A 17535-nucleotide genomic window follows, 5' to 3' on the forward strand; every position below is an offset into this window, starting at 1 on the left:
CGCATCAGAACTGGGCCAAAACAACAGAACCACCCGCCACTCTCCGACGGGCACGTGACACGCCACCGGAAGCCCGCACAGCCTACAGCTCTGCGTCAGAAGGAGCGAGGAGCGAGGGAGAGGAGACAGCGAAGGACACTCGCGGAGGAGAGAGCAGGCAGGACGGAGGAGGCGTGACGTAAGAGCACCAGCAGCACACTTCGCACGCGCCATCTGCCTCAGAACCCCGCGCCCATGGACCAGAACCGGACCGCAGCACCCCCGCCCTGAGAACCCGCTCCCCCGCGGTTCCGAGGCGCTTTTTCTCGCGGAGTCATGTGGTGCATCAATTGCGCGTCGGATAAAACACCAGCGCTCAACAACAAGCTTCTGTTCAGGTATGATTTTGGGAAGTACACAAACGGGCTGTACACATGATTCTAACCGAGCTGGACCCGGACCGAACGCCATCCGGTGTCCGGGACCGGGACCCGCCGCTGTCAGCGCCGTTAAAGCCCCGTCAGATTTTGGGTTCGAGCGGCTCGGATCCGCGCTCGCAGCCGCATCACCGCGACACTCTCTGTATCGTTGTGTTTTCTGGTGCTGGTGCTGGTTCTGGGGTGTTTTTTTGACGTCGTGATGTGACGTTCTGTGACTGGTGCGTTTTGTACTGATTTAGCGCTGGGTTATTCCCGTTTTTTTTGTCCTGATCTGGTTTTGGATTTAGTCCTGGTTTTACTTGGGTGATTTGTGCCAAGTGTGTGCCGCGCAGAGCCGCCTCCTGCCGTGCGTGTGGTTTGTAACTGCGACATGGGCCCAGGTCCAGGTCCGGGTCCGGGTCCAGGTCCAGGTCCAGGATTCGGTTGACATGAGAACAAGTACTGGAGTCACGTGATAGTTGTCCAGTCAACACCGGATTGTCCCAGTCAGGAGGTGAGCTGGTTCTGCTGGGTCCTGGTTCACTTTAAGAGTTGTAATGGTTGAACTTCAGAATGTTTAAAATAGCCTATTGCTTAGTTCTGTTTATAAAGTTGTTGTTTCTTACTCACTTATTTTTCACTTTATTGGCCCAGGATAAACTCAAATGCAGACACTCGGGGTCATGGGAGTCACCTGCATGTCTCCATGGAGATGGAAAGTTAAGCTTAACTAAACTTTGGAATTCTCCATCGATTAGAACGTTCCAGGCACAGTAAGAACATCTCCATAGAGACAGGTGAAGGACTCTTCACCACAAGTTACAAACCAGGTCTGTGGAGAGATGTGCCCCCTCACAGCAAAGGCAGAGGGAGCATGTTATTCAAGGCATTTAGGTGATGAAGACACCTGAACTAAACGCCTTTATTTAAGTCTTGTGCAGTAGAGCTTTAACATGTTTGTTTGTTTGTTTGTTTGTTTGTCTGTCTGTCTGTTTGTTTGTTTGTTTGTTTGTATGTATGTATGTTTGGCGTTTCTGAATTCTTTGGTTCTAATATAGTCGAATGTTTTGTAGTGCGTGTATTCATTTATGGTGGGCTGTGGATTAAGTGATGGATACTAGTGCAAAAGTTCAGATAACTTATTTGGACATTTCAGATGATTCAGACTTGGAAACTAGATGCATTGAATAGGGGAGTTGTACTATATTGGAGCGTATATATTTTCTATACTATGTTACTAAAACTAGATGCCTGGGACTTTATTTCAGTGCAGTTTAAATCCAGCCCTTTGTATTTAGTTTTTCTATTCTTGTGAAGAAGACCAGCCTCCCCAATAAACGGCACTGCAGTTCTTCCAATCAATTTAATTTGGCATTATCATTAACAGTTAATGTACAGAACCATACAGATGTTTACATTTTATTTAACTGAAGAAATAATAGTGACGGAAATGGATAAACAACCAAGGCAAGATGTCCAATCCTCAAGGAGAGTTTCACTCTCTGTATATGTGTCCTGGACTGAAGGGATCCATTTGCAGATAAAGTCTGTAAAGATAAGATGATAGTGAGGGACGTTAATAAACCTGTGTTTGGATTTTGTTCAGTGAGTGACAGAAATCACGTCACCAAAAGCTTGTTCATTCAAACATGTTCTGTTTAAAGACGTTAACCACCTTAGTCCAAACCAAACCGTGGCCCCCTGGACTCATAGTCCCACCTACACGTGTCCAGATCTGTCACAGAGAGTTTTTGTAGAAATGTTGTAGTCAGACTTTGACCTTAACAGCAGCCAAACGTGTGTATATTTATATTTTGGCAAGTTAGTGACGTGACATTTACATACATTTTTGATTGATGTATTTTATACAGATTTACAATGGAAAATATATGAAAATGTTATAACGAACAACATCATTTGTCACAAGCTGAAGTAAATGTATCATATGGCAAAACATGCAGCTTGCTGTCGGCAACAGTAAAGAAGACATTGTTTGCTTTTGTCATAATCTATGACACCCGTGGATCATTATTTTATATTTTATCTACTATTTAGTTAAGTACAATGCTGCTTAACTCTATAGTCCTATATTGAGGTTATAGTTTTAATTTTAAATATAAGATAAACCATAACCCATAAATTAAGGAGATTAGATTTAGAGGAATTTTATTTATTCAAGGCAAAGCAAGTTTATTTGTAGAGCACAATTCATAAACAAGGCAATTCAAAGTGCTTCACACAACTGGAAAAACATGCATTTAAATCACAAAGACATGACAGAAATCACAAAACAGTTGAATACATAAAAGAGAAGAGTGCAAAGAAAGTGATTTCAGTCATATGTCCAACTAAACAGAACTGTTTTTAGTTTAGAGTTGGACATGCCAGAGTTCAAAATGCAACTTAACAATAAATGTATTAAAAGTTGTGAGATACATGTTATTTGTGGGGTTTTGTAGCATTTTGTAGCATAGTCATGTTGTGATAATGTGCTTTACATTTTAAATGAAAATAAAACAAAATAAACAATAGTAAACATTTTACTAGAGTTGACATGTAATGCTGATTTTTTATTCGAACAATATTCAATATTTGATGTTCATCATTTGCTATAATGTAGTTTATATTTAAATTTAGTAACGCTATCAACATTTACAGTTAAATATACCAGAAATCTACCATACTGTTACTTTTACATTTTACTTTTTACTGGTTCTGCTATTAATAATTACATTTGATTTATTATCTGTGGAAGAGACACGACAGTGGGCCCAGTTTGAACCAGTTTAGAGAGAAACATATGAACTACAGCCCCAGGCCTCAGCCTCCCAAACACACCCTCCACCCTCTGGTAGTACTCACAGAACACAGTTATACACAATGTATACAAATACACACATCATTAATGTATTGTACACTGATCTACTCTGGTGTACATGCATAAGGTCAATTCAGTTTTAGTTTTTGTAACACCCAAAATCACAACAGCGACATGAATATTTATGTTTGCGACAAAACCATATTTACTGTTTTTGCGACTTGTAACTGGGTTACAAAGGAGCAAAACTTCAGAAATTTGAATTTATAATAAAACATAAATATACAGTTACAGAGGGGATTTCAGATATCATATTCAACATTGGCATAAAATAAATAATACACATTTTAAAACCTTTATTTATTTGGATACAAACATATCCTTCAGTACAATCTGTCGCAATTTTCTTACAAGATTGAACTGTGTGGTGTGTGTAGGTGCTACTTTAACAGGTGTTGTTGTTGTTATTGTTGTTTCAGCTTGAAGATTTCTCTGTTCAAGTTTATAGAAAACTTTCCATTAACTCCTTAGAATTCTCACGGAAACTTTCAATATTCCTGAACTGTTGCAATCCTACTTGCGACTCTCTGGGTCTTTTCATATGGTGCGATATGAAAATCACCCTTATTTTAAGTGTCATTTATATTACCATTCATTTTGAGAATAATTAAAACGTTTTTTTTTTCAGTCCAGACCAAGCCCACTGCAACGAAGTCACCATGATGCCCTTTGACTCATCCTCATACTCCTCCCCCTTTCATCGCCATGGCAATAGTCCCTTTCCCCTTCGCCATAGCAACAGTCCTCTGCCCCGCCCCTGTGACCCATGTGACCCCTACTGCTCCGCCCACAATCTCAATCAGGTAACACTGCAATTTTCACATCTGTACCTGACCTACACCTAACTACTACCAGTACCATTAGTACTGTAGTTGACCTATACCAAAGTCTTTTTCTACAAGTCTCAGATCAAACTGAAACTTTTGTCTTTAAAATAACCCCCAGGGCTCCATGTCCCCTGTGTCGCCCCCTACTCCTGGACTCACCTGGGCTCAGAGGAGGCTGCAGTCAGCCAGTGTGGCTCTCAGAAACCAGGACGAGGATTATGAGCTGTCCACGGATCTGCAGGACAAGACGGTCAGTACTGAGAAATATCAATCAATAAAAGTGTATGTAAATAGTGCCTTCCATTGGCTGCTTCACAGCATGAAAATAAAAACAGCCAGATAAGAAGACTAATTAAAAAACAACCTAAAAGTATTAGTGGTAGGCCCAACTAACTAAGAGAGTTTGCTTAGTGACAGATTTTAGATTGGGGGAGAATTCCAGAAGTGAGGACGAGAAACCGCAAATGATCAAAAAAGCTACTCTATCAATTACCTTAGCGCGTGATCAACTGAACTCTAATCAAGCTTAACACTGATTTGCCCTTATGCAGGTGGAGATGCTGGAAAGGAAGTACGGTGGACAGTTTGTGACTCGCAGAGCAGCGAGGACTATTCAAACTGCCTTTAGACAATATCGAATGAGGAAGAACTTCCAGCGACTGCGGAGTTCTGCTTCTGAGAGCCGCATGACCCGCCGCATTATACTGACCAACATGAGGTCCCAGGTATAACTGGGCTATGAACAAAAGACATGAGTAAACTATAAAAAAAAAACGTGACATGAGAGAAATGACAGGATGTCTGTGTTTTAATAGTACTCATTTGAAGAGAGACTACCTCAGGGTCAAGGCTCAACAGGTCCAGAGGTCAGCGCAGATCTGGATGACTCTTTTTCCAAAGCGGTACAGTATCCAATCTTCTCTCTTCTGAAGAATTATGTTCAAACAAAGTACAAAAGCACATACATGATGAAGTACTCATATTGGAATGCACTGACTTGACAAACACTATTACCATAACCCACTGTTTGTCTTCTTAAAGGTGGCGTCTTTGGCTGACTCCATGGACGAGTCCCTGACCTGCCAGTCCCAGTCTGGTCTGGACTCTCAGGACCCTCCTGAGGACAGTGCGGAAGAGACACCTGAGGACAGTCCTGAGGAGGACAGTCCAGATGAGGATAGTCTAGACCCAGAGCAATACCAGAGCTATCACTGCTCCCTGGGACCCGGGTCCAGCTCTGACACAGAGTTCTGGTCCGGGGACAGAGAGAACTTAAGGAGCGACTCCAGGCGGGGGTCTAGGGGAGGCACTGCACCGGGGCATCTGCCTGTTCTTACCATAGAACCCCCCAGTGACAGCTCTGTGGACATGAGTGACCGGTCAGTACCTCCCCTTACTGATCCATATCTGTCAGTGCTGCTACACTATTGGCCCGTAACTGGCCCTACTGAACATAAATGTGTCTGTTGCAGTTCAGAGCGTGGATCTATTGGGCGTCTGGTCTACGAGCAGGATTCGTCAGTGGATCGAGGGGCAGAGGGGGAGGTCCGGAGTGAAACCGGAGGCGAGACGGCGGGAGAAGATGAAGAGGACAGCCCTGAGGAGGAGGAAGAGGAGACCCGTGACGAAGGAGACTCCACTGAAACCGAGTCTCTGCAGGGAACCATCAAACACAAACCCAATCAGAACCAGGCTCAGGGGCAAACCAGAGTCCCAGCGCCGCTGCCCATACCCTCAGCCCGCACTCTGCCTACCCACCCCCTCAATCACCCCCCACCTCACCCCCAGATCCATACCCACCCACAGCACCCCCTCCTGCCCCACCTGCAGCACAGCACCCCCTACACACAACTTCACCATCAACACCAGCCATATATCCAGCATTATCTCCACAGCCAGGGATACAACCAAAATCAGGTCTACAGTCAGATCCATGGATTCCACCCTCAGACTCACGCTCACCCCCAACTCCTGGCACACACCTGCCCACAGAGCTGCCCCCAAAACCTGCCACCGCTCACTGCCTCCTTCCCTGAGCACACGTGTCTCCAGCAAAAGCCTCACTACCCACAAAACCTGCCCCAGCAAAGACCCCTTCTGCCCCCACACCCAATGCATAACCACCCCCCAATGCACAACCACCCCCAGAACTACCCCCAGGTCCACCCTCACACTCACCCCCTGAACCATGCTCACTTTGCCCCACACCAGATACACAGCTTTCCCCAAGTTGAGCCACATTTTCACCAGCTTCCTCCTCAGCTGCCCCCTCAGCTGCCTCCATTGCCACATTTACCCCACTTGCCCCCCCAGTGCTGCCCCGAGCCCCCTGCCTCACCTCACCCTTTACTGTCCTCGGACGGGGACAATGATAGTGTCCAGTCAGCGACCACGAACTCCAACGATGACACTGCCACGACAGCCAATCACAGCTCGGGCTCATCCTCCCGCGACAGCCAGCCAATGGGAGCTCTTACTGGCATGGGGGGCGGGGCTGTGGGCAAAATGACCTATCAGAGGGAAAGCAGAAATAACTGGGACTCTCCTGCTTTTAATAATGATGTGGTTCAGAGACGACAGTATCGTATTGGACTCAACCTCTTTAACAAGTGAGTATTGCCTTGAAGCATATTTCCAATCAAAAGAAAAAAGATAGATTGTCAGCAATCTTCCCTCACCCCAGACACCTCTGCTTCTGACACACTGTTAGTTGATGATGTGTTTCCTGTATGCACAGGAAGCCAGAGAAGGGTGTGCAATACCTGATAGAGCGTGGGTTTGTGACGGACTCGCCCCTGGGCATCGCTCGCTTCATCCTTGAGCGAAAAGGGCTGAGCCGACAGATGATTGGAGAATTTTTAGGCAGCAGGCAGCAGTTCAACAAAGATGTGTTAGAGTGAGTAAAACACAAATTGGATCCATACCAGGGTTAAATCTGTGTGACTCAGGGCTACTCAATACTACAAAACAATACTTTATTCAATGTGTCTTGTTTTGCAGGTGTGTTCTGGAGGATTTGGACTTCTCTGGGATGGATGTAGATGAGGCTCTAAGAAAGTTTCAAGCTCAGATCAAAGTTCAGGGAGAAGCTCAGAGAGTAGAAAGACTAGTGGAAGCTTTCAGGTACTTCTATCTCAAGTATTATTTAACTGGTTAATTAAGGTTAATAAATAAATAAAGACTGTCCCTACAATACTAATATTTCTTACTATACTAGTAATACTAGTGCTACTAATACTTCTACTGCTGATTTTGTTGTGAAGAATTAGAAGTATTTTTGTTACATGGATAAATCTTTGTGTATTTCTGTATGTCTTTGCAGTCAGCGGTACTGTATATGCAACCCAGTTCTGATCCGACAGTTCCAGAACCCAGACACAATCTTCATTTTGTCCTTTGCTATAATTTTACTGAACACAGACCTGTACAGTCCGAGTGTGAAACCGGAGAGAAAGATGAAACTGGAGGACTTCGTAAAAAACCTTCGAGGTAAGTAAAGACCTAGTTTTTACTTTAATCCTAACATAGGACTCCTATGTCGTATGTGCTATGCCCTCTACAGGCTTCACGATTGGCTAGTCCACTCCTAGGCTCTGCCTAGCTCTGAGAAAAAAATATCCTGCTCCAATCATGTGAGGGGTCCTCCTGGAGCTTATATAAGGAAGTGTATTCGATCAAACTAACCCTCTCCAACTCAGCACCTTGAAAATGTTCTTCCACCGAAGATGAGAAGAGTATTTTGATTGGATTCACTGCTGCTTTACCGCCCGAACATTCTGTCACCTGCCGGTGTCGGGCGAAAAACTGCGGTGCTTCTCCGGACACATCCAGACACACCACGCTACTGCAGACGCCTCCCGCTGGGAGGAGAGCGTGTACCAACGCGGTTACGCGGTGGCCTTTTTGTTCTTCACCATCGCGCCAAAATCAAGACTTAAAGGTGCCAGACTCAGATTGCAGGGAGGAGGAAGTTTTTCTTTCTTTTTCCTCTTCCCACTGTGCCTTGAGCCTCTCTTATCAACCACATGCTCATAGGCTAGTTTTTCCCCTCTGAGTGGGAAAGCTGCACATGTATCTTCTGATGTGATGCTAGTTGTTCTTAAGCTGGCTTTATCACGGGTGCCCGTCTTGACTGAACCCTGTGCTTGTTAGCTTAATACAGTACAGGTCGGTGAGCTAACTTAACATGATCCTGGTCCCTGACTCTGGCTGGGCTCTCAGAGGTGAGCACTATGGTGGTGCACCACATGGGCTGCTCCCACACATGGCAGCTCTATCGTTACGACCAGGATTGGAGCTCAATTCTGTGACTCTCAGACTTGAGAAGCTGACTTCTGCTATGTGTTTGGAGTGCTCACACCAGGAGTGTATGTGCTGTCACCACACGACACTTTGGAGCCACCTCTCTCTCAGCAAAGTTGGTGGATGGGTGCAGTACCATGCCCCCAAACTTCTGCCATGTAATTAACGTGCTCACACCGGAGTGTGTGGCACTGTAGCTATGTGTTTGACGTGCTTCACGACACTTTAGAGCAATCTCTGATTTGCAAGCTCGTTCAGTACCTGCCCAGACTTCTACTAATGTGTTTGACATACTCACACCGGAGTGGTCTAGAAGATAGTCAGTGGAATCGGGGCACTGTGGGTGTGTGTGGCTGCTCCACCGGAGGAGGGGAGGGGTGTCACATGGACATGGGTATGTGTGTATGGAAATGTGAAAAGGAACTCACCTGAGATGCAGAGCAGGGAGAGGTTGGTTCTGGGAAGCCATCATTTTTGTTAACCGCTATTATTGGTCTTTGGTTTCCTTTGATCAGTTCACTATTCATCTTTGCAATAGTCCTGTGTCCACATTTGTTAATATGCCCGCTGTGACGGCCGCTGCATGCTCATCAAATTACAACTAAATGCATACATCATATGTCATAGACCAGATTGAGACCATTACATTATCAGCAGCTAATAACAAATCATCATTTCTGACTTTAACTAGTGCAGTTTCAGTGCTGTGGTAGGCTCCGACCCGACTGGAAAACTTCCAATAAATGATTGTCCTGTAAGTGGCGACAAAGCTGTTTAACTACAACTCTTCCAAGGATTTTAGAGACAAACTTTGCTTTAGAGACAAAGGGAAGATTTGAAATAGGTCTGTAATTACCAACAGGTCAGGATCAAGATTAGCCTTTTTCAATAGTGGTTTAATGTTTGAAGGACTGTGGAAAATAACCGCTTTTTATAATATTGAGAATAGAATCTGTTATTAGGGGGAGAATGTCTTTGAGGAGTCTGCTTGGAATCGGGTCTAGGATATAAGTTGTCAAGCACTTCAGTTGTCAACAAAAAAAAAAAAAAAATTGAAAGCACCAAATAGTATAATAATAACCAGCAGCATATGACAACTTGAGCAGGTAAAGGTGGAGAAAGATTCATCATGAAGCTGACTCAGACTGATGCAAAAGAACAAGAGGGGTTTAATCCAAGAAATGCTGAGCAAAAGTGAGCTGTATGAGTGGAGAAGTAATTTACAGGACAAGCACAACAAGAGAGCAGAGTTTACCGACATCACAACCTGTTGAAAAGCAGCTGAAGATACTCTCTGACACAGTGTTTGGCAAGATACAAGATGAATAAAGGTGTTAATAAACCATCACAGCCCAGCTCTGGAAGTAAAGGAACCAGCTGTGCCACAACTGTAGACTGTTGAGAAAAAACATCACTTTGGCAAACTTGTCAACAAAACTCACCAAATAATTAATAAAAGGTGTCCCTGTTGTGACGGACGATACACATTGGTTGTGTGTAGACAGTTGGGAAGGATGAAGGAGAAGATTATCTTCTTAACCCTAACCAGGTTAAAAACACATTTAGACACATGTACATTTAACGGCCCAATATAATCACTAGCAGACGTGCATCCAAGGCGTTTAGTTGTTGTGTTCCCCGGTGTTGATGTTCTCTTGGTCTGATGACAGACCAGGTTGAGAGAGTGGCTTTGTTGTATTAACTTTAAAAAAAACAAAAACTGAGGTGATTGGCTTGGGGGCTTGTCTGGTTCCCGCAGATACTTCAGAGGTGACCAGAGTTAAGTGAATATCATAATTTGCTCCAAGAGCTGCGTCTGGATTATTGTTAGTATGATTACTGGTTTGTTTTGGCCCTTCTTCCGGATAGTGAAATGATCTCTGATTGGTTGCTGCGCCGCGTCAGCCGCAAAAAAGTTCAGCTTTGTCCAACTTTTCTGTGTTGGCTGCCTTAGTATGACACTCAAACGCCCAGACGCGCTGCACTCGACGTTGAAAGCGCAGGATTCGCGCCACAAAAACGCTCAAAGCGCACCAAGACGCACGTCCACATAGACTGAATAAAAACTGGATGCTTTGACCCACTGGTGTGAACGGGCCGTTCCAAGGGCTGGAGAACAGAACTGTAAGCTGCCCATTGTGACAGTCCAGGTCAAGGCCAACAAAGGTAATGAAACATCTACACCTATGCCTTCAACTCAATGCACCGGCTCCACCTGACAGGAAGGAGGACCAGCATTCTTCTCAGAACCATGGGCTACGAAAAGGTTGGAGTTGGAGATTGCTGCTGTCCTTCTGCACATTCTTGCCTATGAGGTTGTGACTTCGGCCTTCTAATAAAGGGTCATCTATATCAGGCCTATTTCTCATCTGGGCCCTACACTGCCACTTGTACTGCACTTTCAGTTTCAGCTGTTTGGACACTCCACTTTCTTCTCAGCATCTGGCTCAAAGATATACCATGCAGTGCGTGGGGCGTTCGAGGTGTCTGGCTTACCTTCTGCTCCTCTATGTTTGTATAGCCGGATCGGTTGGTCGATGCCTTAGGGTCAGTCGGTTATTCACTGCGGTTTGAGCACATACTCTACTTTCCTTCGCAGTCTTGTGCTGTTCTCCATTAGAATTGAGGTATGGTAATTGTGCAGTGCTCTGTGCGATCGTTCGTGAAGGGGTGGTCCGGGATACTTTATCACTTTGTTTTTATGGGTGTGTTGGTATTCTTAGGAGAGCGGGTCTTTGCACATCCTTTTTGTTGATTTGCGAAGTACATGCACTCTTGGAAGAGGTGGCTGTTTGTACTTTTTGTCTTTTGTACACATCGATATAGACCAGGAGGACCCCTCACATTATTTGGAGCAGGTGGATATTTGTTTCTCAGGGTTAGGCAGAGCCTAGGAGTGGAATAGCAAACCTGTAGAGGGCAATGCACACACTGATAGAACTACAGTTACATTAGGTAACTTAAGATTTCGCCCGCGCTGGAACGACCCCTACCTCAGATTTGCTAAAAGGACATTTTTTTTTAACAACGTTGATTGCAAAGTTTACTGAAAACATACAGGCTTTTAATCCTTAAATATAATACACATATAGCTGTATTTACAGAATTATAGTATCCTTATTATCATTGCATTTTTTTTAACAAAATGTTGCAAACAGATTCTCTTGTAAATGAGAGCTTTCTCTCAAAGGCCCTTACTGAGAAAAGTAGCTCCACTGCTGCAGCGGAGGTCAAACAAGAATGGGACGCTCGATTTTGTCTGCAGTGAAATAGTGCAGTTGTGAGTTGTTGTGTGAATATAGCAGATTGTATTTATGTTCTTCTCTCAATCCAGTTTTCCTGTATTGTTTATCAAACAAGAATGCATGATACAATGTTTTTTTTTTTTTACATTTGTGTTTCAGGAGTAGATAATGGAAGTGACATCCCAAGGGATTTGTTGGTGGCAATATTTGGTCGAATTCAAAAATGGGAGCTGAGAACCAATGACGACCATGTAACCCAAGTCCAAGCACTAGAGCGGATGGTGGTTGGCAAGAAACCGGTCAGTAGCTTTGGTGTTATATTTGGCTAGAATATTTCATTTGTACAGTTTAATATAGAAAATTCAAAACAGTGAATCAATCTGTATTTATAAAAGTAATTTTACATTCATTCCTTGAGCATTTTGGTTGCTCTATCTATTTTGTTTTTTACTTCCAAGAGATTTTAGTGAAAAACATTTGACAAAAACATCTTAAATATTATAAAAAATGTAATCTAGAATATTTTTTTTAGAAATATCTTTGCTGGAATGCACATTTACCATACAAGTAAATATATATTTTACTAGCTGCTGAAAAAAAATCTATTTTTTTTTACCTTCTTTTATATGCTGTCAGGTGTTGTCGCTCCCTCACAGGAGGCTGGTGTGCTGCTGCCAGCTTTATGAAGTCCCAGACTCAAACCGAGCACAGAAGTCTGGTGTTCACCAACGAGAGGTGTTCCTCTTCAATGACCTGCTGATGGTGAGCTTTCCTGTCCTATACACACAAAAACACAGTTTCTCAGTTACATAACTCACTCACAATGCATTTAACAGTCTATTACCAAAACTAACTCCCTTAAATTCTAGGCTGTTTGTTGGTCATTAGTCATTGTTTTGCTCTGATCAAGTGTTATTTTCAGGTGACAAAGATATTTCAGAAGAAGAAGAACTCTGTGACCTACAATTTCAGACAGTCATTTCCATTAACTGACCTCCAAGTGCAGACCTTCCTCAATAACTGTGAGTCACTTCACTTTCAACCTGCAAACTCTTAACCTGCAAGTGAACATTTCAGTACTAGACTAAGAACATTAGGAAATATTAAAGATGTTACTGATGATATGATGTGATAAACAACAACAGCAAATATATCTGTATATCTCTTCTTACATTATTCAGCAAATCCCACGATCCTTGTTAATAACCATTTAAAAAATATATATATTTCAGTCTACCCTCATGGAATCCGGCTTATGTCTCAGACACCAGGATCCGAGAAGAAAGTCCTTATGGTTTTCAACGCCCCCAGCAATCAAGACCAAGCCCGTTTCAGTTCAGACCTGAGAGAGAGTATCGCGGAGGTACAGGAGATGGAGAAGTACCGCCTCGAATGTAAGACTCATACCTTTATTCTAAGTCATAATTCAAGCTTAGCTATTTCAAAAGTAAATTAGTGGTTAGCATTCTCACCTCATCTGATTGATTGATTTATTACACAGAAGATAAAAAAGACAGTGTAATAAAGTTATTCTACAGTAAGTTAATAAATATAAATAATTGTGGCTTTTATGTTGCAATAATTGTGATATATAATAATAATTAAAGGATTTACAATATTACTCACTCTTATTTTTATTATCTGACCTAAGGTGTCAAACCTTTTTTTTAAATTCTGAATATACTAAATGGAGGACCATTGAATGGTGGTTTTAGCAGAGGTTTTACTGACGACCACACCTTCATTTAGGCTTGGAAACTTAATGTTAAGTCTGCCTCACACCAAAATATTGTTGATTGCGATGGTAGAAACTTGAAGCAAAAAGTACTACTTATTGTAATCTGGGCGAAAAGGCCTATTAGGAATGTCACAATGTTAATTGTCACTATTATTGCGAGGGGAAATATCGCAATTTCACAATTAATCACGTTTATCGGCAAATAGAAAGAAAACATTGATATAGTATTTTTTTATGTTTAAACTCTAAACTTTTTTTTTTTTTCTATAACAATGTAACAATGAACCGGCTTCTCATTTAATCTAGCAGATTATTTCAAAATAAATAATTATAATGGCCACAAATAGATTCAATAATATAAATTGAAGCATATTCACACCTCATTGTAGCTATTTTAAGTATTATATCTTTATTATTAGAGAAATGAGCTCCATGGTAACGCACAGGGGTTTGAAATAAAATATAGTCAGTAATAATAAGTCAGCTGCCACTGTGGAACATTCATTTAAATGATCTATGCTGTGTTTACTATAGCGGAACTGGAAAAACAGAAAGGGCCTATCAGAAGCGAGCATGTAAATGGCACCGGACCATTAAGAGGAGAGATGGTGAATGGGGTTCGTCCCAGTTTAGATGATTCCTACGCCAATGACGGCCTTAAACGCAACGCACTAAACTCCTCTCTGAGAGACTTGACCGAGACAGGTGGGATTCTAAGTCACAACCTTCAGAAATACAAGCATTTTTTCCCGCCAATATTTTGTACTGTACATGTCCTGCATTAGCAGTTTCATACAAACATTGTATTAACACGCTGCACTCTGGTCACAGGGAAGCGTGGGCGCAGAAACAGTGTGGGTTCCCTGGACAGCACCATTGAGGTAAGAGTACATGTACAAAACTTGGGTACCCATTTCGTCTCTGTTGCTTTACTGCTATATGTGATTCCTTTAGGGTTCCATTTTGTCAGGACCCCACTGCCGAGAACAGCATCCTCCTCAGACTGCACCCTTCTCACCTGTTTCCCCGTCACCTGGTTTCCAGGGTTACCGTTTTGTGGGGGTGCCGAAACAACCAGTCCCCGCGCCACATTCGTCATTTGCAGGACGGCGCACAAAGATTCCGGTGCCTTTGGTGATGTCACCGCCTGTGACTCCACCCCCATTAACTCCACCCATTTCTTCTCCACCACACTATCCTGCTCCATCTCCCCCTGTGGCCCCACCCCCTCCCTATCATCTTGTCCAGTCGCAAGCTACCGCCAAACGGACAGTATCCACTCCCCTTTCTCCAAGATCTCCGCTCCCTAGCCAATCACGTGTCCCCAACAGCAGCAGCCAATCATCTCGCAGCCCTGGGTATAAACTACCTCTAAGTTCCACACACTCTCATCCTCTGAGTCCTGGCCACTTCCTGTTCAGCGCCCCGTCCGCCCGGTTGCTCCCTCAGCACTATGCCCCTCCCATGCCAGGCACTCTAGCTCCACCCCCTCGCTCGCCGCTCCCAACAGGCGCCACAGCAACAGCATCTATGCCGACGGCAGCCATGGCAACAGCGACAATAAAAAACAAACAGAGCCGCATAAGCACCGTCGTCTAAATATAAATATATTTATACAGTTTCTCTGACTAACACTGAGTGACATCAGGGTTTGACATATAGAGATTTTAAAAAGATAAGAAACAGTAAACTAGCAGAGACATCTTAACCTGTGCATCTAACACATAGAGGGATTGTCAGGGTTAGTGCTGAGACAGAAGTGAATGAAGGATATATTGAGAACAGCCTGTTCCAGGGTCAGATATCCTGAAGAACAGAAAGGGTGTGAACATACTACTCAATATTGGATCTGTACACTGAACAGAACTGCATTTATGGAGTTAACTGAGGACTGTACAGCCTATTGCCCTACTCATGTAAGGGGATTGCCAAAGTCCCTTTAGTTCTGTGGGTGTTGATGTGAATTCTTCAGATACAGCTTTATCTAAAAACACCTGACTGTTACAACTGGGGACGCATCAGTCAAACTTTTGCCATACAGAGAAATTACCCAGCATTTGTTTCATACATCGGTTTCCGTGTGATTCTGTGTGCTGAGAAAAAAAGGCATAGACATTTGTTTGCGCAGATTGTTCTGATTTCATGTATTTGATACGTGATAACAAGTGTACTTTCAACACACCTTAAAGTTATGTGGTGATTGTCAAAAACAAACCTGCAAGTATCAAAAGTCTCCAGCCAAGCTTCTTTACAATATTGATTGATTTTTATTGGACAAAGGTGAGCAGGACCAGCAGCACGATAATCTATTAGTAGGTATCTAGAGATCTTAGGTACTTTTATCACCTGACACTGCCCGAAATTCCACAGAATGTACCCCAATGGTGTCAAACGTTGTTATTCTGTTGGTGATGGGTGTACTATAACTCTTACCTATGTGTTCACATCAGAACCAGTCATGAACACGTAAGACACAACCGATATTTTTTACATTAAGGATATCCAACATTACTTCTATATCAACTTCCTTCCAGAGTCGACCCTTAACCCCTTGCCAGAAGCCTCATGAACCTCCTTTACCCACAGACCCACAGGTTTACTCAGAGGCTGGGATTTCCTTTGGCTCAGACAGATGCACTCTGGGAAACTGTTCCTGCAGTAACTCTAATTGGCTGTGGATGGATCAAAGCCACGTCTGAAACGTACACTCTTCTGATGCAAAGACAGATATATGTTGTTTATGTATTGTGTGCACAGTGAATGTGAGACTGCATTTTTTTCTTATGCTCTCAAACCTTTGAAAGAGTATTTTCTGAATGCATATTTTAAACAGACACTTCCTGCTGCCACTGATGATCTGGTTCAGAACTAAAATGATGAGATTAGAAAACTGTTTATTTTCAGATTATATAAACTGACAAAGTCTTTAAATGCACTTTCTGCTATCCGGGATTCTTGGAGCACTGTATATGAATGTAACTGGATAACTATACCAAACCATAAGGGGTACTGGGTAATCACATATAAAATATATCAGATTTAAAAACTATGAATAGACCAAGGATAAATATATATTTGGAATAAAATCCAATTTGGGGGGAACGTTGATGAATTTGTCACAGATTTGTAGACTTCTAACTGATTTAGTTGAGATATTTCTCTGAAATGTAACAACAATGGAGTGAGAGGAGACTGAACAGAGCAATAACAGCTTGAGATATTTTTTCATGACCTGAAGTTGCTCCGCTGATGAATGTGTTCATTGAAGATGTCACTGTTTCTAATGAAGCGGCCTTTAGACTCACCCTGGACCTATCTACATCAGTCAGAAACAGTCTGAGTGAGTCCAGAACCGGTTGGGACTGACATAACTATGACACAGCGCTGTATATTTGCTCTTGGTTTTTGTCTCCAATGTACAACTGACAATGACCAGGGGTAAGTCAGTTTTAAACCAGGTCTACACAATGGTCGTTCACAGCACTGACTCTAAGAAACCGTTCAGTACAGATCCAGACTGTCTAATGCACCCAAACATGCATGTAAATAATATAATGAATTAATAAGACGTATTACGATTGATTAGACCTGGTCTAGTGCTGGATTATTCCTGGTTTAAATAACGCTAAACAATCTGTAGAAAAAGTGCATCTGCTTCTGTGTAGTGACCATGCTCTGCCCCTGTAGGCAGTGTAGGGTGCATGTTTTTCTGCGCTGTAAATAAGAACAACATAAATAAATCCAAACGTTCAATGATTATTGTTTCCCTCCCAGCTATGTAATACTTAATCAGAGGTCTTTTTTCTTGATCAAGATGAGTAAAAACAGATATTTTATTGTGCCTAAAAGCCTATGTGTCATCACCTGTGCATAAACCTTCATCTTATCTTATTTGTAACATTGATTCATCGCTTGCACTAACCCAAATAACCAATAACCAACCACAGCAAATAACCCCTTTGAATGTTTGTTGTCTGAGATTGTATCCACCTCATTACAGAAACATTCTTTGCACCCTCAACAACTCCACCCTCTCCCTCGTGGAGTTTATTTTTATGTTATAACAACAAGCTGTGTAAATGTATTACTGCTCTCTCAACCAAGGAGTCCCTCAAGGTCTCGGAGCCCTTGACATTTCTCTAGTTTG

The 17535-nt window shown here is 42.8% G+C and overlaps 1 protein-coding gene across 2 annotated transcripts; it reads left to right on the forward strand.

Moving 5' to 3' along the window:
• Positions 1–112: 112 nt before the first annotated feature.
• Positions 113–17145, forward strand: LOC140363118 (IQ motif and SEC7 domain-containing protein 1-like). Of its 2 annotated transcripts, XM_072449460.1 has the most exons (17): positions 113–377; positions 3905–4079; positions 4222–4353; positions 4655–4828; positions 4919–5005; positions 5145–5482; positions 5576–6712; positions 6841–6999; positions 7104–7226; positions 7426–7592; positions 11810–11949; positions 12287–12412; positions 12573–12672; positions 12883–13044; positions 13923–14093; positions 14220–14269; positions 14343–17145. In XM_072449460.1, the coding sequence occupies exons 1-17, from the start codon at positions 316–318 to the stop codon at positions 14985–14987; spliced, it is 3948 nt and encodes a 1315-aa protein (XP_072305561.1). In that variant the 5' UTR covers positions 113–315; the 3' UTR covers positions 14988–17145. The 2 variants fall into 2 exon arrangements, with proteins under 2 accessions (XP_072305561.1, XP_072305562.1); XM_072449461.1 differs by lacking the exon at positions 3905–4079 and having other exon boundaries at positions 114–377.
• Positions 17146–17535: the final 390 nt, after the last annotated feature.

The sequence above is a fragment of the Eucyclogobius newberryi genome, unplaced genomic scaffold, assembly GCF_026437365.1.
Source record: "Eucyclogobius newberryi isolate DKJ021-1_F unplaced genomic scaffold, fEucNew1.0.hap1 SCAF_17, whole genome shotgun sequence".
Classification (NCBI taxonomy): Eukaryota; Metazoa; Chordata; class Actinopteri; order Gobiiformes; family Gobiidae; genus Eucyclogobius; species Eucyclogobius newberryi.